Source organism: Cheilinus undulatus, linkage group 11, assembly GCF_018320785.1.
Source record: "Cheilinus undulatus linkage group 11, ASM1832078v1, whole genome shotgun sequence".
Classification (NCBI taxonomy): domain Eukaryota; kingdom Metazoa; phylum Chordata; class Actinopteri; order Labriformes; family Labridae; genus Cheilinus; species Cheilinus undulatus.
In genome coordinates this window covers 45,555,667-45,575,781 of record NC_054875.1, presented here as the reverse complement: position 1 = coordinate 45,575,781, position 20,115 = coordinate 45,555,667, and the positions used below count along the sequence as shown (strand labels likewise).

The 20,115-nt window shown below is 37.6% G+C and overlaps 3 protein-coding genes across 3 annotated transcripts in view; all 3 read left to right on the top strand.

The window, feature by feature from the left end:
- LOC121517796 (tubulin alpha chain-like) overlaps positions 1–20,115 on the top strand; it is a 1,079,624-nt gene that overhangs the window by 898,545 nt on the left and 160,964 nt on the right. The window lies entirely within an intron of this gene.
- On the top strand, positions 1,352–7,692 carry LOC121517037 (ladderlectin-like). The gene is made up of 6 exons (XM_041798538.1): positions 1,352–1,359; positions 2,801–2,970; positions 4,801–4,895; positions 6,530–6,664; positions 6,777–6,885; positions 7,522–7,692. Exons 1-6 carry the CDS (start codon positions 1,352–1,354, stop codon positions 7,587–7,589), a joined length of 585 nt encoding a protein of 194 aa, XP_041654472.1. The 3' UTR covers positions 7,590–7,692.
- Positions 11,663–13,885, top strand: LOC121517035 (ladderlectin-like). Its single transcript, XM_041798536.1, has 4 exons — positions 11,663–11,722; positions 12,258–12,392; positions 13,457–13,568; positions 13,818–13,885. The coding sequence occupies exons 1-4, from the start codon at positions 11,663–11,665 to the stop codon at positions 13,883–13,885; spliced, it is 375 nt and encodes a 124-aa protein (XP_041654470.1).

The window sequence follows — 20,115 nt, the reverse complement described above, 5'->3', positions numbered from 1 at the left end:
TTGTGAATCTAAAAGGTCAAAATATGAGATGAAATTCTAAATTGTGAGTTTAAAAAAGCCAAAATATTGATTAAAATTCAAAGGAGTTAAAATTGGCAAAATATGACTTGAAATTTAAGACTGGAATCTAAAAGTTCACAATATGAGATGAAAGTCAAAATGCGAAGTTTAAGTCAGAATTTTGAGATGCAAATTGAAAATATTAAATAGAAACACTAATTTCTCTCCCCCATTCCTTACTTTCTATCTCATTGTTTTTACTCTTGTTCAAATTTTTACGAACTAATGAAAGATATTTTAAATCTTCAAGGTTAAATTTACATTTTTATACTGGAGGAAATCTGCAGACCTCAGACCTGCGGGCCGGTTCAAATTAAAATATGATACGATCCTGCGGGCCAGCTCAAACTGCACCATGGGCCGAATTTGGCCCCCGGGGCCTTGAGTTTGACACCTGTGGTTTAGGGCATCTGTAATATACAGGCACAGACAACATCACTCCTGTAGATCTATTTTACTTGAGATTTACTTTATGTACAACCCCATACCAGAAAAGTTGGGGCGCTTTGTAAATGTAAAAAACCTCAAAATGTAATGATTTTCAAATCTCATAAACCCATATTTTATTCACAATAGAACATAAACAACATTTTAAACTGATGTTAAAACTGAGACAATTTACCATTTCATTAAAAATATTAGCTTATTTTGAATTAGATGGCAGTAACACATCTCTAAAAAGAAGGGACCGGACAACAGAAGGCTGGAAAAGTAAGTGGTAATAATGGAAAACAGCTGGAGGAGCATTTTGCAACTAATTAAGTCATTTGTAGAGCTGGGAAATTAATCGAAATTTAGATTAAATCGCAATATGGCCTGCTGCAATTTTCAAATCGAAGAAGGTGCAGTACTTCTTTTACCTGAAATGTGTCAAAATACCAGTTTAAAACTTTATTTACAGCAGAGTGAGACGTTATGTCCCATACATTCAAGTACCATGATTTTTAGAATAGTTCAAGAAAATACCACTTTCTTCAACTTGGTTTCTCTTAATCATAATAAGAATGACAGAAAAATGCCCTGCAATACAAAAATGAATACTGAATTTGCAATATGAGTCCAAATAATCAAAATAAGATTTTTTTTTAAATTGTACACCGCTAGTTTATCTGTTGTCTTGGTTATAATATAGAATGATTACTGCTTGTATTTGTTGAAAAGGATGGGGAACTTGAAAAATAATTGCATATTAAATTGTAATTGCAATGTTGGTAAAAAAAAAAAAAAATAGAGCAATTAGATTATTTTCCCAAATTGTTCAGCCCTAGTTAATTGGCACCAGGTCAATATCATGACTGGGTATGAAAGGAGCATTTTAGAGAGGCAGAGTTTGCAGATGTTCACCAATCTGTGAAAAATGATCTAAAAATTGTGGGACAATTTCATAAAAATGTTCTTCAATTTGAAATTGTGAAGACTTTGAGTATCCCACCATGTACAGTCCATAATATCATCAATAGATTCAGAGAATCTGCAGAAATCTCTTTTAGCAAGGGAGAAGGCCAGAAGTCCATGTTGGATGCTTATGATCTTCAAGCCCTTAGGTGGCCCTGAATTAAAAACAGGCATGATTCTGTTCTGGAAACCCCTGCATGGGTTATAGGCGCACAGGTTCATCTCCATAGTGCCTATGATGTGGGCAGCTTACACATCTGGAAAGGAACTATCAATGCTGAAAAGTAGAGAGAGGTTTTAGAGCAATATATGCCAGACAGCGTCTTTTTCAGGGAAGGCCTTGATTATTTCAGCAAGACGATACTAAACCACATACCACATCTGTCACAACCGCATGGCTTCACAGTCAGAGAGTCTGGGTTATGAACTGGCCTGCCAATCACTTGGAGCATTATAAAAGGAAAAGTCCTGCAAAAAAAAGACCCAGGTCTATTGAGCAGCTAGAATCCGACATCAGACAAGAATGGGACAACATTCCTCTCCCACAGCTCCAGCAAATTGTCTCCTCACTTCCCAGGCATTTACAGACTGTTGGTAAATGGTAAACATGGCCCTGTCCCTACTTTTTTGAGATATGTTGCTGCCATCAAATTCAACATGAACTAATATTTCTCATTAGATGGTAAATGTCTCAGTTTCATCATCTGATATGTTGTTTATGTTCTATTGTGAATAAGATATGGGTAAATGAGATTTGATAATCAGTGTGTTTTGTAACAGTTTGCTTGTTCACTTAAAATTGATCAATTCAGGCATCATTTAGACACTGGTATCATTTTAGCATAGCACCAGTATTGGAAAGCCAATTGATACCCACCTCCAGCTTTTATAGATATAATGACCCAATTCGACTTGAAGCTGGGTCTCTAGTGTTCCCTTTTTTGCCCTGTCATGTGCTAAAGCTAGTGGACAAAGGAAAGGGCTTTGTTATGTCTATATTGTTTAAGGAACAGTTAAATATTTACTGAAGGCTGGGGCATTATGTAAAATATAATTGTGTTTCCTGTGGACTTTTCAAGTCAGTCAGATTAATGAACCAAAGCAGAGACAAAGGTGTTTAAAGGCAAGGTCTCCTTTTCTGAGACATCCTGGTAACTGCATCTGTTTCTCCAGTGTGTCATTACAACAAGGTAAGGTAATAATTCTTGTTTTTACAGGAGGCATTTCTTTTTTTTTTTCCATAGGTTTATATGAACTAAATGTACTATTACTAGGAAATTTATTTATACTTAAAGAAACTTATTCCTTTTTATTCAACTCATGCAAAGATACTTCTTCTTTACAGCTCAACCCAACTGTTAAACTTGCCCTATACATATTATATTATTGTCTTTCATGCAGAGTGGAAAGACCTGAAGAGTAAATTAACTTTTCATATATTTCTTTGCAGAGATGGCGCCTCATCTTCATTTCATTGTGCTTTGTTTGGCCAGTGGATTGTGGATCTCAGGGATTGTGAGTAACATTTGAAATGTTTGATCACGACTTAGCAATCTGAACATCAGAACCTGATTACAGCTTTACACACTTTCTAGCTCCAAAGTAAGGTCAATGCTAGTCGGATACTAGCACCAATACTGCAGATCCAAAACACATTGATATCATCAATAAATCACAAATGGGGATGGCCCATTCACTGGGTTGTTCAGGAACCAAGAGACATCCAGCACTCTTAGTAAAAGAATTATGATTGATATTTTGGCAAGAAAATACTCAGATCAGAAATAGAAATACATTTTAAAAACAAAATTGTGTTATAGGCTCTGGATATTTCGAACAGAATTTTATCCCTGCTGTAAATCGGCATATCCCCCAGTTATAATCAGCAAACATCAACAATAACAGCTGTCTGAGGTATCACATTCACTCGCTCTCCTCAGTCTGGGACAATTTTAGGCTTCTAAAAGCCAAAACATCTTAAGAGCTGACCATGTTTTTTTCTATCCTGAATGTAAAGAACAGATTAGATTATAATCTGAATAAGAACTATGATATCATATACACATTATATTTCACAGATGTATGTATTAAATATTATAATATCAGAAGGATTTTGGTTAGTTGCAACAGTGTGTTCACCACAGTGGTGATTTCCTTCCACATGCAGGGTCCCTGATGTACTTTGATGCCTTTTTTTAGGCTGACAACAACAGATATTTGATTCTCCACAACTTGTCTGACCTGATCATTGAAACCATAACAAAGGGACCAAATGTACAGTGCTTAACAAATTTATTAGACCACCGGACATATTTGTCTCAGAGACCATCCAGCATCATGAAGTGCTTTAATGCAGACTCTTTCATATTCAGTGAGCTCGCCACGTTTTACCATTTTGAACAGAATGAGGGATTTCAGACTAAATTCACCCAAATTTGAGCCGGCTCACTGGGCTTCTCTGGAAGTCAGAAATTAATCAAGCATAACATTCAACCACTAAAACTCATTTTTCTCTTCAGGAATGAAAGTAAATAACTATAATTTGACAAGTTAATCAAGGAATAAAAATGTGTTTTACTATTTTTCAGTTTTTCATAAATCAGTTAATTTGAAAATTCATGGATAACAATAATAATTATATTTTAGCATTAAACATACCATTTGGGTTAAAGAGCTTCTACATATTGGTGTATTAACCAATGCAGAAACATTAAAAAATGAATGTTGTTAACTTAGGGCAGCTGTGGCATAAACCTTACTTTGGTTAGGGTTAGGGTGGTCTAATAAATTGACTATAGGCTGTTATTGGCCAGAGATTCATTAATCAGACATAAGCCTTGTCATAAGATGATTTCTACACCAAATCTTTGCTGGTTCTATGCAAGTTTGTCAAAAAAAGGGTCATGGCAACAGGGCAGAGAAGAAAAACATGGACCTGTAGCATTTCTCTAAAGGGTCACAAACAGAAAAATACCTTTTACTTTTGTAAATAAAACATCTCACCAAAAACAGTAAATGCTGCCATTTTAGTCAGATTCCTTATATTTATGCATTTTTATCACTGCCTTTTTTCCTCAGGGGAAATGTGCTGATCAAGACTGTAAGTTTTAGACTTGTTAATATTGTCAAACTTCAGTCTATAAAAAAAAGGAATGACATGACTGATGTGATTTTAAAAATGAACTGATAAATTTCCTCTACTTTCTCCATCTTGCTTCTTTTATAAGTGTCATGTTATTTTTATATTTTTACTATTTAAATGCTCATTGTCATATTGAAAAATTAGTATCATTTTAATTTGTGGCCCTGCTGTATTATCCTTATAAATTCTCAATTATTTTGTAGATGATTGTGAAGAGCCTTGCCCTCCTGGTTGGATTCTTTTTGACGCCCGCTGTTTCCTGTTCCAGCCTAGTAGAAAGGCCTGGGCAGACGCAGAGGTACCAACAACAGACATATCTCTATCTCTCTGTTAACAGATGTTTTTTTTTAGCTTAGTTCTGACTTAAGATTTGCAAACTGATGGGTTGAAACCTAGAAAAGTAAATAGAATGGGGATGAAAATGGTGATTTATATTTTAGTCATCAATGTGATAATAGTGGGAGAAACTAGGGGGCAGGTCATGATTGTAAAGAGTTAATTCATGATTGCCAGATACAGTTACGAAATAAATTTAAGGCAACTCCTTCATATATCAATCAGTTATGACTAATTTTAATTGATTCTTGCCCCAGTCTTTCCAAAAGTTATCTGAGGTCACAAAAACACGGGGGGCACGTAGGACTGCTCTCCATATGTGAACCAAATATACACTTCCTGACTGCCAACAATATTTGTCACAAGTCTGTCCTCCTCCGTATTATCAGACAGGGCATTGGTCAGACTATAAATAATATACATTTTATCAGTTATTTAATGCCACAGAAGGGAGCTTAATGCCATAACTGACGGCTCTCTTTATTTAAAAACTGCTGAGTGCACCAGTGAGCATGAAGAGGAGGAGCAGCAACAGAAAACTAATGCTTTAGTTGTGGAACGGTCCATATTTGTGAGTGGCTGTGGACTGCTCTGATCTGAGGGACCTGTTTTATTATCCTGTCTAATGTGTGTTTTGGATATCTGAAGGAGCTTGATGCTAATACCAGGGCTCCACCAGCCTGGTCCTTCCTGGCAGACACTGGCTTAAGATGGTGTCGCTAGTATTCCTTTAGACCTGGTCTATTATCTCTAGTGTTGGGAGTTACACACTACTAAGTAACTGTGTTTGTTTTCCATTGTTTTTCCTAATATTTATACACATTCTGGATTTTTTGTTTTACCATGAACAGGCAATGGGATGTCCACCAATAACCTTGGGCTAAAAGTTTGATTTTCAAAGTATTTCAAAAAGTGTTTAAAAGGGTGAAGGGTTTATTTGATGTGTTAGATTATGGTTACTGAAGCAAAATAGGGCTTTCAGTCTTTATCTACAGTCCCATTCAAATTTTATATCTTATTATTTAAAGATTTCAAATTATATTTGAATATTTATGGACAAATATTTTAATTTATATGTATGTACAAACAAATATTCCGTTGCCAGTGCCTAAATCACCATGTAGTTACACATTTGTCCACTAGATGGCCTTCCAACATTACATTATAGATTTCTATGAAAAATAATGAGCAAAGAATGATTAATTTCAATTTTTGTCAACATTATTGGTTCAAACACAGCCAGCTGCATCATTTAGAGGTTTTTCACAGAGTATTTTTGTTAACTATAATCCCATCCATGGAGAAAACCCTCTGACCTGACGGAAGTGCCCCCGGATGCACAGGTAACGGTGCGTCATCTGGGATAGAAGGGAATACTTGGACCGGGACATCACTCATTGCTGCACCTCCTCAAATAGTGACTTTAATATCCAAATTATATTCGTTGCCTGAAATTCGTCCCAACAGAACTAAGGCAAAATAACTAATGCTTGAGTTGCTTTTCAAAGTAACTTGCTGCTTTTACAGTGCAGCTGTGTCAAAGTAAATGTAGTGATTGCAGGAACTCTCAACAGTCCTCTTTGTCTCTTTTATCAGCATCACTGCACTTCTCTTGGTGGAAATCTGGCCTCAATCCAAACTTCGGAGGAGTACACCTTCATCAGAGACATGATTAAAAAAACAACAAAATCACATAAAGAGACTTGGGTTGAAGGCTATGATGCCCCGAAGGTGAGGCTTTTATTGTGTAACATGTTTGTGTGTCACATCAGTATTGAGGACATTCATTAGCATTACTGTTGTTGTTTTGCAATTGTCATTAAATGTTTTAATCCTCTTCCAGGAGGGTGTGTGGCTGTGGAGTGATGGTTCACAGTTTGTGTTTACTGACTGGGCTAGAGGAGAGCCGAACAATCGCTGGGGAGAAGATTGTATGGAGATTAACTTTAGAGGTACACACTGATCATATGCAACATCTCGATTTATCAAGCCAAGCAGCTGTTTTTAATTTACCTCTTAGATATAGTCATAAGACAAATATGTCTAACATGCAGGTACTTATATGGAGTTTTAAGGCTTGTAAAGCCACATTATGTAATAACGCCGCATTATGTAATAACCCTAACCATAGGACTTAGTGTGGGCTCACAGGTATGCCCTACCTAACTACCTTGCCCTAACCCTAACTGCTTAGTGGCTTAGAAAATGCGGCGTTATTACATGATGGATGGAAAATGTATTACATTATTACATAATGCGGCGCTACAAGGCTGGAACAAAGTTAGTAAATAGATTAAAATAATCAAAAACATTATTTTATTTAAACCTTATTTTAGCAGGGAGGACCCACCAAGAGTAACGTCTCCTTTCCAGGGTGATTGGTTTTATTGGTGGTGGGTAGAATAAAATGCTGAGTAGCAGCCCAAAGACTCAGTCAGGTTGATCATCAGTCAACCTCTATTTTGGCATTCATGCCAGAAACAGGACATTTTATCATAAGTGAAATGTAATCCTGATATCCATGAGGAATAAAATCAAACTTTTTAAACCCTTGAAGCACCAACCCTAATGATTGTTTGTTTCTACAGGGAGAGATTACATCAATGATGCAGATTGTCGCCTTGAGAAATGTTTAGTTTGTGCCATGGATCCATAACAGACCTCTCCATCTGCCAACAAATCCTCAGCGTCATCTTCCACCAGGATGCCAAGCCTCGATGGCGTCACTGCTGGAGGATATTTTGACCAATTTTACTCAAATTTTCTTAAACCAGGAATGACATACTGTTCATTAAATATCAGTGAAACAGAATCAGATATTTGTTTTTATGCTCATTTGGTTTAAACAGACTGGAGCTACAACTACAAAAACCGTTTTCTGTGTTCATAAACAGAAAGCAATGATTTGCAAATCTCATAAACCTGTACGTTTTTTTCACAATGGACAAAAAAAATACATATCAGATGTTGAAACTGAGACCGTTTAGAAAAAGATATGCAGAAATAGTTTCAACAAGGTGGAATGTTCTGGAGTGGCAGAGTCAAAGCTTAGACCTCAATCCAATAGAGCAGGGGTTTTCAAAGTGTGGGAGAGTGAGCCTCCCCTAAGAAGAAATTATTAATTCGGTGGACCCCCACCCACAAAAAGGATTGAAATTGGGAAAAAAATAAATAAATAAACAACATTTCAAACATTAATGTTTTTTGTGATGTGTTTTTGCCACTTTTTCCCAATTTTTGCCCCCTTTTTTTCTTACCTTTTTTTGCAACTTTTTGTCCATTTAAGCTACCTCTTACCAATAAATACCACTCGTTTCCTTTTTTGTCCCAGTTTTTGCCTCTTCTTTTTGCCATTTTTTCCCATTTTGCCCTGTCGTAAATTTTTTTGCCACTTTTTGCCCATGTAAACTACCTTTTGCCTTTACATACCACTTGTTTCCTCTTTTTTTGACCATTTTTGCCACTCTTGACTGCTTATTGTCCATTTTAGTCACCTTACACTCATTTTTTTGTCACTTCTCACCCATTTCTGCTACTTTCTGACCATTTTTCCTCTTTTTCTCCCCATTTTCACCCCTTTTCACCCATTTTTTGCCGCTTTTTGACCATTTTGCCACCTTTAACCTATTTTTATTGCTACTTCAAGCTGTTTTTGCCACTTTTTTCCTCTTAGATTGTGGCTCTTGCAAAAGTTTTTTTCAACAATTTTGCTCTTTGGTTGAGAAACACTGCTCTACAGCATAGTCCCTATAGTAACTATAAGTCTATCCATTTTGCTCAATGCACAGCAGAGGTTAGCAAAGCAAATCACCCTTTTTCAGGTTTATGGTTCTGCGCCTCCCCTGAAGCTCTGTGGTGCCCCCAGGGGAGGCCCGCCTCACACTTTGAAAACCACTGCAATAGAGAATTAGTGGCTGGACTTGGAAAGAGATTGGTCACTCGTGAGTCTCTGGGTAACCTGACAGAGCTTGAGCAGTGTCCAGATGTGCAAGCCTGACTGAGACCTATCCACACAGACTCAGTGCTATAAAGGAGTCTACTAAATACTGATGTGAAGGGAGTGAATATTTATACAGTCACTTATTTAACGTTACATATTTGTATTAATTGACGTTACTTCGTAGAAATCTGTTTTCACTTTGACGCAAGTGTCAAAAAAGCCCAAATATATTGTCCATGACGGATTTAATAAATAAAAGGGTAAAACATCCAAGGGGATGAAAGCTTTTTAGATGCACTGTATATTTTTGATGCAGTTCTTAAGCCATGCCATGAGTTGTTGACAAACTCAGATGCTCTAAGGGCATATGGCTTATAGATTTGAATATGAAAATATTGTTGTAACTTTCTTTTGTGTGTGTTCTAATATCTGTACAAGTTGAGGCTGAACATATTTGCTCTAATTACCATCTTAAAAACAAGTATATGATAATATCCCAGTGTACACACCTGCAGTCTTGTGCACTTAAGATCTCACAGTTTGGGGTCTATGTTTATCACTTCTTAATCAAGCTCAACATGCTAAATGATATTAGTTATTATAGAGGAGATATATCTGTACTGTAACAATTTACCAATAACAGTTATGCTCATTTCTATTAGGTCTAACTGGAATGGGGAAAAATGCTAATAAAGTAGAGGTGGAGGTGCTGTTCACCTTTTCACTGACAGTATTTAAAACAACAGTTTCTGAAATGCTTTCATGGTATAAAGCAAATGTGACCCTCTAAAAACATGTTACACTTTATATCAAGTTGGATCAACAGAGTAGCATTTCTCATGGACTGGTGAGGATAAAGCAGGTAAACAATGATAATCCAAGCACATACATGAGAGAAAGAAATGTGTTTTACATTTAATTGTGGTGTGTAAGGGACTATTTGCACTTCCAAAGTAAACAGTGAGAAATGCTGACAGTAAAGACGGCAGTTTTGAATATCTAACAATTTTAACTGTGCACATGAACTGTCAGAAGGCGGGGACTGTGGGACACAATTGCCTTTTCCAGGTGTGTCTGTGGCTGATTGACTCACACTCAGGGAGTGACCAGGCGGATTTCCCTCACATAAACATGACCATGGGATTCTTGGACCATCTGATTTAAAGCAGACTCTCCCTCCCCTCCAGGAGGAGGTTGTTTTTTTTTTTTTTCAAATTCTCTTTCTACTGAAATAAGATACAGTACAAATCATTCAATATTTGCAAAACTTTTCATTATCTCTGTTTTTTTTAAACTTTGATCAACAATTTAAAAGAAAAATACAACAAAAATACAGGACATAAATGTCTGAAAACAGGATGTAATGACAACCCCTGAGTCTGAGTCACAAGGCCTTGAACTACAGGTGCTCTAAGTAAATTAGAATATCAATAAAAAGTTGATTTATTTCAGTAATTCAAGGTAAACTCATTCTATAGATTAATTAGACACAGACTGTACTGATGGAAGTTTGTGAAGTTCTTAAAAATTCTTGAATGGGCTTCTTTTCACAGCCCTCCCAAGCTGCAGTTATCCCTGTTGATTGTTCACCTTTTTTCAACAACATTTTTTCCTTCCATTCAACTTTCCATGAATGTGCTCAGAACTCTGTGAACAGCCAGCTTCTTTAGTAATGAGCTTCTGTGTCTTACCCTCCTTGTGCAGGGTGTCAGTGATTGTCTTCTGGACATCTGTCCAGTCTGCAGTCTTCCCCGTGATTGTGGAGGCTACTGATCCAGACTGAGAGACCATTTAAAGGCTCAGGAAACCTTTGCAGGTGTTTAGAGTTAATTAGCTGATTGAGTCTCCAACATGAAACTTTTCACAATATTCTAATTTTCTGAGATCCTAAATTTTGTTTTTTTTTTTTATTAGCTGTAAGCTAAACACTTGAAAATATCAGTCTGTGTGTAATGAATCTATGGAATGTATTAGTTTAGCTTTTTGAAGTAATTTACTAAAATAAATCAACTTTTTGATGATATTCTAATTCATTGAGTTGCTCCTGTGTAACAAACAGAGATTGGGAAACAATGCATAAATTCAATCAAACTGATTTTCAACCCCAATCAGGGATCATCGGGATTATAAACACTCATAAAAATCAGATTTTCAACTCCATGTTTGTTGTAATCTGTAGATGTTTCTTTACTCTAAAATCAATAGGTTTATTTACAGGCACTGCCATGCCCAGATCTAACAAATAGGCATACAAACCCAAGTTTTATATGGAAATACAAATGATATGTAGTAACTAAGGCCTTCATAAATGAAGGTCAAGGCTCTTACTGCTATCTCCTTAAGAACATAACCCAAAGGGACCTGAGAGTCCATTTTCTGTGAGTTGATGGAGAAGAATGTACACAACAAAGCACTGACCCTTTAGCTAATACCATGTTTGTAGAGTGTTTTGTTTTTTCCTGAAGGCAAATCAAACAAAACCATTCGCTCGAAGACCACCTGAAAGGGTATAAAAAACTCTTGGTTTAAGTCTCAAAGACTCAGTGGCTCTGCTTCTAGCGCTACATTGCAGTAAGGTAAGGCTCACCTTCTGACCTTTCCTCATAAACCACCATTCATAACCTGTATCTATTGAAAACATTTAACTGATAACCTGGTACTTACTCCTTAAGATAAATCTGTTTCTATTAGACAGAATGAAACGGCTGTTATGTTTTTTCTTGTTAGGTCTTGTTTGAAAAATGCATACTTAGGCTTCACAGTCATTTATGTACACCTTTGCACAGATCATGTCAGGTCTCCAGGTGATCGCGGCCCTTTGTTTGGCCAGTGGACTGTGGGTTGGAAATGTAAGTAATTTTCTCATTGATGATTTACTTCTCTAAGATATTTTTTTCTAAATATTAACACAAAACAAACACCCCATGAGTTGGTTACACATCTATACTTTTAATTCAAAGTAAAATGGTAAGATGAGCTCAGCACTAACGGGTTTTCCTTTGTTTCACAGGGGCATGTGAGTGCAGGTTGGTAATTCTCAGAAATGTTTAAGTAAAATACTCACTGAACCATGGGTGGGACTTTCTGACTCCTTTTCAGGAACTCTAATTCCTTTAATTTGTCTTATAGAAGCCTGCCACATGTGCCCTGCTGGGTGGATTCATTTTGAGAAGAGCTGCTACTTGTTCCACTTCAGCCCAATGGATTGGGGTGATGCTGAGGTGTGTTTCAAGATAGCATCTTTTTGCAGCTGCTGCTGCAACGTAACACCACTGCGAGTGCTTCAGCATTGTTCAGGTCATGATGTTGCAGAAAAGCAGCACAGTTTTCGTCATCCAAATATTCACTTTGCCTCCCTCTTCTGTCTCCTATCTCCTCTCTCAGCGTCACTGCACCACTGTGGGTGGAAATCTGCCATCTGTCCACACCAAGGAGGAGTATGAATTTCTCAGAAACACCGTTCATCAGTTGACTGGCCAGCATGCAATGGCTTGGCTTGGAGGCTACGATGCAGCAAAGGTGGGAGTAGAAACAAACAGGAAGTGACACGGTTACCTTCTTTATCCATGATACTAGATATACACTGCCTGGCCCAAAAAAAAACTCGCCACCAAATAAAGGTCACACACTCTAATATTTCGTTGGACCGCCTTTAGCTGTGATTACAGCACACATTCACTGTGGCATTGTTTCGATAAGCTTCTGCAATGTCACAAGATTTATTTCCATCCAGTGTTGCATTAATTTTTCACCAAGATCTTGTGTTGATGATGGGAGAGTCTGACCACTGTGCAAAGCCTTCTCCAGCACATCCCAAAGATTCTCAATGGGGTTAAGGTCTGGACTCTGTGATGGCCAATCCATGTGTGAAAATGATGCTCCCTGAACCACTCTTTCACAATTTGAGCCCGATGAATCCTGGCATTGTCATCTTGGAATATGCCCGTGCCATTAGGGAAGAAAAAATCCATTGATGGAATAATCTGGTCATTCAGTATATTCAGGTAGTCAGCTGACCTCATTCTTTGGGCACATAATGTTGCTGAACCTAGACCTGACCAACTGCAGCAACCCCAGATCATAGCACTGCCCCCACAGGCTTGTACAGTAGGCACTAGGCATGATGGGTGCATCACTTCACCTGCCTCTCTTCTTACCCTGATGCACCCATTGCTGTGGAACAGGGTAAATCTGGACTCATCAGACCACATGACCTTCTTCAATTCCTCCAGAGTCCAATCTTTCTGCTCCCTAGCAAACTGAAGCCTTTTTTGCATGCCAATGATTTGACCCTTCTTAAACAGACTAACTTCTTTTCCACAACCACAGATGTGTCTTTCGTCATGGTTGTTTAAGAAATGAGAAGTTACTCATTGCATCAGCTGGGGTTAAATAACTTGTTGCCAGCTGAAAGATAATCACCCATGCAGTAATTATCCAATAGGAGGCTTGTACCTATTTGCTTAGTTAAATGCAGGTGGCGAGTTTTTTTTTGGCCAGGCAGTGTATATTGGGCTAAATGATTTATCATCTTTAGCACGCTTTGTGTTGAAAGCTGATTTTCATTTGAATGTCTGTTTCAGGAGGGTGTGTGGCTGTGGAGTGATGGTTCCCATTTTGACTTCAAACACTGGGCTAAAGGAGAGCCCAACAATTATGGTGGAATCGAGAACTGCATGCATATGAACCTTAAAGGTACTTGAAAACTGACAACTCTAATCAAGGAAATCTCATTTAGGTATTCAGAGTTTAAATGACAGTCTGTGGTGGGACCTGCTGAAAATTTACAGTCTGACTTTATTGTATTTTGATGGTGTATCACTGAAGGAACACTACATATTCTTTATAGTCTTTTATTTTGAAAGCAAAGAAATGCCAAGAGAAAACTTAACTGCCATTGATGTATTCCCAATCCTTTTTTTTTTTTTTTTTTTTTTTTAACAGGTCAAGATTTTGTCAACGATATCCCGTGTCATATGAAGATGGCTTTCTTCTGTGAGAGGCACCATTGAAACCTGCCCTGTGTGCTCACACATGTGACATGAGGATGTTTCCGCTCCCATCATGTCACATGTTCAATGATGTCAAGTCTCATTGGTATCACTGATATCAGACTGAAAGCCAGCTCTGATTAAATAAATGCTAAATTAAGAGTTTGTCTCGCCTCTTTTCATTTTAACCAGCTTCACAGTTGCTCAGCTTAGAGTTAATGCATTCCTTTTAAATAACATTTTATTTGACTTTCCGCACCAGTTTATTTATTTAACCTTTCTTTAAGTCTCGCAAATCATTGAGGTTTCCCTCAATTACAATGATGTCGAGATACAGACACAAAAAACAAACAAAAAGAAGAATTAAAACAATTAAACAATTAAAACAAACACATACTGAACTGAAATGATTTGAGAGCATTTCCTTAAATTGCCCAAATTGTTCCACGTTTTAGGAGCATAAAAGCTTAAAACAGATTTCCCAAATTCAGAGTAAACCTTCGGGACCTGCAGCATTAAGCAGTCAGTAGATCGAGTATTATAATGTCCAGTAGTCCAGTTCAGCATAGATGTTATATATAAAGGTGTACGTCCAATCAGGGATTTATAAATAAAAACATACAAGTGTTTATCACGCCTCTGTGCCAGAGAGGACCAACCAACTTTGTCATACAGAATACAGTGATGAGTGTTATAAGGATCCCCAGTTATGAATCTAAGAGCAGAGTGATAAACAATCTAGAGCAGGGGTCATCAAGTACATTTGCATAAGGGCCAGATTTAGTCTCGGCAGAAACTCTGGGGGCTGGACTTTCAAATACACAAAAATTAATTACATATTTTGGGTTTGATTGAATTATTATTGTAGTAGTATTTGTATTTTCTTTCAAAATGCAAGATATTTTTAGGAATTACCAGTGAGATCTAACCCTGTTATCTATAAAGCAGCAGGCCACAAGGAGCCTGACAGCAGATTTGGCTTGGCCCCTGAAAATCCCAGAGAATGGGCCCTCCCCAATAGTGATTTAGTACTAGTATTGACTCATTTTTGACACTTTTAACCCCTTTTTGCCTCTTCAGCCATTTTTTGCAAGATTTTAACCCCTTTTGAAACCAATTTTCCTGCATGTTTTATCCCCTATGTGCCAAATTTACCAATTTTTGCCACTTTTCTTCTATTTTTGCCACTTTGAACCCCTTTTGGTTACAGTTTTTTCAAGAATTTTTTTTAAACTTTAAAACCAATTCTTGCCACTTTTAACACATTTTTGCTACTTTTTGCCCCTACAGTACACTTTTTGCCATTCTTTAACCCATTTAAATCACTTTTCATGCATGTTATATCCCCTTTGTGCCACTCTTTTATCCATTTTGCCACTTATATTCTGTTTTTTTGGCCACTTTTTAACCCCTTTTCATTACTTTTTTGCACTATTTTTTGTCATTTGTAACCAATTTTTGATACTCTTTGCCCCTTTTTTTCTCTTTTACCAATTTTTGCCACATTTTAATCTCTTTTCAACACTTTATCTGGTCATTTTTGCAGCACTTCTGTCAACCTTAACCCTTTTTTAATTATCTACTGATTATGACAGTAAATGTCAGAAACAAAAAGCAGATAAAATGTTGAGTCATTCTCAAACTATTTCAATATTAATTTTTTGTGGGATGGATTTAACAGCTGCAGACATTTAACGCCAAGGGATACTCTTAAAACCACAACATCTTTTTTTCCTCCTTTTCTGAATTTAATGATCTTCTGGGGGCCGGACAGAAAGTTTTGGGGGGCCTGATATGGCCCCCGGGCTGCCAGTTGATGAGCAGTGATCTAGAGGTTTGAGTGTGGAAGCAGCAGTGTGTCTATAGACAATATCACTACAATCCAATACAGACAGAAAAATAGCCTCAAATAAACTTTTCCTACACTTAGGAGGAAAATTAGCTTTATTTCTATATAAAACCCCAAGTTTCTGCCAAAGTTTGCCAATGAGATTTTCAATATGCTGTTTAAATGTAAAAGATTCATCTATCCAAATACCAAGATAATTCTACACTGATACCCTTTCAATACTGTAACCAGTAAGTGTGGATAGTTTAAGACTTTTAAAATCAATATCTCTAGCTTTGGAAAAGCTCATATATTTGGTTTTGCTTTCATTAAGTAAAAAATTAAGAGCAATAAAAGCATGTTGAAGTTTTACTACAGCCAGCTGTGCAGAAACATCAGAGCAATGTAAGATAATGTCATCTGTATAAAGATGAAAATCACAGTCTGCTAAAGATTAAACATTATTAATATGAATAGTAAATGAAACAGGGCCCAAAACAGATCCTTGTGGGACACCTTTTGTGAGATATAAAAACTCAGATTGGATGTTTCCAGCCTTTACACACTGTGATCTGTTAAAAAGATAATCATAAACCAGTTACAAGCAATTGAATCAAACCCAATGTTACTGTCTGGAATAAAAGACCATGATCAACTGTGTCAAATGCTTTAGATAAATCAATAAAAAGAGCAGCACAGCACCTCCTCTTATCCATATTGGAAACAATCCTATCAATAACCACAGTGACCGCAGAGATGGTGCTGTGCTTTGCTCTGAAACCAGACTGATGGGGGCTTAAAACAGAGTTATTAGAAATGTTTGAGTTGTTTGTTAACCAATGACTCCAGGATTATAGACAGACAGGGTAATTTGGATGTTGGGCGATAATTATTAGGATCACTTGTTTCTCCATCTTTATATAACGGGGTCCCCAGAGTGGATTTCCAAACAGACAGGAAGACACCAGAACATACTGACAGGTTGAATATGTGAGTAATTTGCTCATTTATGAGTGGGGATGAAAGTTTCAAGAAAAATGGATCCAGGTTATCTGCTCCTGTTGATTCCTTAGGATTGATGGATTGTAATGCAATAGCTACTTCATAATAGAAAAGGGCTGTAATGTGAACTGAGGAGTATGACTGCTGGTCCATGTATGAGTATTTTCCATGGGTGTTGGTCCTGTATCATTATCATTACAGTTGAATAAAATCCCAGTTCAGAGTGTTTTCCGAGAGAGGTGCATCTAAAAACAATTAGTGTACCATGAGAAAGCTCATTTTTTTCCTTGTGATTTAATTCAGGAAGTGAAACTTTCATGTATTCTAGAGTCATCATCACAAAGTGAAATATTTCAATACCTTTTGATTTTGGCTTACAGCTCACCACAATCTCAGAACATTAGCATATCACCAAACATCATTTAAAAAAGGTGTTACAATACAGAAATGTTGACCTGGAAAATGTATTCTCATTCATCACTCAGGACTTGGTTGGAGCACCTTTTGCACAACTTACTGTATCCATGCATTATGGCATGGAGGCGATCAGTCTGTGGCACTGCTGGGGTGTTATGAAGACCAGGTTGCTCCTTCAGCTCGTTTGATTGTTGAGTCTGGTGTCTCTCTTCTTCCTTTTCACATTTCCCCGGAAGCTCTCTGTGGGGTTCAGGTCAGACCAGTTGGCTGGGCAATCAATCACAGTAAATCAGTGCTCAAGTGAAATCAGTGTCTCCTTAGAGCTTCCCAGCAGATGGAAGCATGAAGGTCTCTACAATCCCCTGGTGGACGGCTGGCAGTGTTGACTCTGGACTTGATAAAGACCAGTGGATCAACATCAGCAGATGACATGGACCCCAAACCATCACTGACTGTGGAGACTGAAAACACTGGACTTCAAGCACTGAAGGATTCCCTAGCTCTCAGATCTTCCTCCACACTCTGGGACCTTGATTTCCAAATGAAATCAAAAGTTTAGTTTCATTGGACCGCTAATCAACAGTCCAGTTCTTTTTCTTCTTGGCCCAGATGAGAAGCTTATGTCTGTGGTTCAGGATCCTCGTGGCACTAGGAGCACAACACTTGTAGTCCATTTCCTGGACTGGTCTGTGTGATGGCTCCACTGACTCCAGCCTCAGTCCACTCCTTGTGAAGCCCCCCTTAGTTCTTGAATCTGCTTTGTTTGACAGTACTCTGAAGGCTGAGCTCATCCCTGTTGGATGTGGACCATTTCTTACCACTCTTCTCTTCCAGTCAACTCTGCATGAATCTTCTTTGATACAGCCTCTGAGAACAGCCTGATCTTTCAGCAGTGACCATCTGTGGCTTACCCTCCTTGTGGAGGGTGTCAAAAGCCAAATAAGTATCAAAAAGCCAAATTTCATTGACCGCAATGGATTTATAATTAATTAAAAGGGTAAAACATCCAAAGGGGTGAATACTTTTTATATGCACTGCATATTTTTAATCCAGTCCTTCTTACACCATGCCATGTCTTGTTGACAAACCCAGATGCTCCAAGAGCATATGGCTTAATAAAATCCATAAAAAGTCCTCACATTTTATTCATTATTTTTAGTCCCAAGCATTTATTTTCTTGCCTGAATCTGGTGCCAAATCATGGTAGTGTGTTCTCTGCACCCTGCCAAACATGGGGTCCCTGCTTTCTACAGCTGAGAAGCAGAAAAGCTACAGATGCGTTGTTTTTTTGACAGATTTACCCACAGTGGAGAAATATCACAGATTTTGAATTTCCGATGAAAACTGAGTCACATTTTAGTCTAGTTTTAGTCATTTTGATGAAAAGTAAACTTTCATTTTGTCAGTTTCAGTCATCACAGATCTATTTTTGTTAGTCTTAGTCTAGTTTTTGTCATGGAAAAAAAAGGCTGTTGACAAACATTTTTTGTCATTGTTTTAGTCTACAAATTAACACTGCTGCGCTGTTGGGTCTGGTGTTTCTTATCTTTCTCTTCACAATCCCCCATAGATTCTCTATGGGTTCAGGTCAAACACAGGGATGCCATGGTCCTTAAACCAGGTTTTGGTACTTTTGGCGGTGTGAGCAGGTGCCAAGTCCTGCTGGAAAATGAAATCAGTATCTCAGTAAAGCTTGTCAGTAGAGGTAAGCATGAAGTGCTCTTAAACTTCCTGCTAGATGGCTGTGCTGACCTTTGACCTGATAGAACACAGTGGACCAACACCAGCAGATGACATGTCTCCCCAACTTCACACTGGACCTGAAGAAACTTAGATTCTGTCTCTCCTATCTTCCTCCAGACTCTTGGACCTTGATTTCCAAATGAAATTAAGTTCAATCTGAAAAGAGGACTTTGGACCACTGAGACCACAACAGTCAAGTCCTTTCTGACCTTAGCCCCAGTAAGACGCCTCTGCCTTTGTCTCTATGGGCTTCTTTTCACAACCCTTTCAAGGCTGTGGTTATCCCTGTTGATTGTTCACCTTTTTTCAACGTTTTTTCCTTCCATTCAAGTTTCCATGAATGTGCTCAGAACTCTGTGAACAGCCAGCTTCTTTAGCAATGACCTTCTGTGTCTTACCCTCCTTGTGTAGAGTGTCAGTGATTGTCTTCTGAAACCTCTGCAGGTGTTTGGAGTTAATTAGCTGATTAGGGTGTGACACCATGAGTCTCCAACATTGAACTTTTCACAATATTCTAATTTTCTGAGATCCTAAATTTTGGGTTTTTTATTAGCTGCAAGCTAAACACTTGAAATTAATCTATGGAATGTATGAGTTTAGCTTTTTGAATTAATTTACGAAAATAAATCAACTTTTTGATATTATTCTAATTCATTGAGATGCTCCTGTGTGACAAACTGAGATTGGGAAAAAATGCATAAATTCAATCGAACTGATTTTCAACCCCAATCAGGGATCATCGGCATTATAAACACTCATAAAAATCAGATTTTCAACTCCATGTTTGTTGTAATCTGTAGATGTTTTTTTACTCTGAAATCATTTTGTGGTCTGTTTTTATTTAAACTTTGTCTTACTTTGTCTTTGTCTAACAGCGCTCTGTAAACAAATTTGGCCTTGACCTTTCTCTTTTGTTGACATAGACAAATGTGTTGGACCAATAGGTTTATTTACAGGCACTGCCATGCCCAGATCTAACAAAAAGGCATACAAACCCAAGTTTTATTTGGAAATACAAATGATATGTAGTAACTGAGGCCTTCATAAATGAAGGTCAAAGCTCTTACTGCTATCTCCTTAAGAACATAACCCAAAGGGACCTGAGTGTCTGTTTTCTGTGAGTTGATGGAGAAGAATGTACACAACAAAGCGCAGACCCTTTAGCTAATACCATGTTTGTAGAGTGTTTTGTTTTTTCCTGAAGGCAAATCAAACAAAACCATTCGCTCGAAGACAAAACAACCTGAAAGGGTATAAAAAC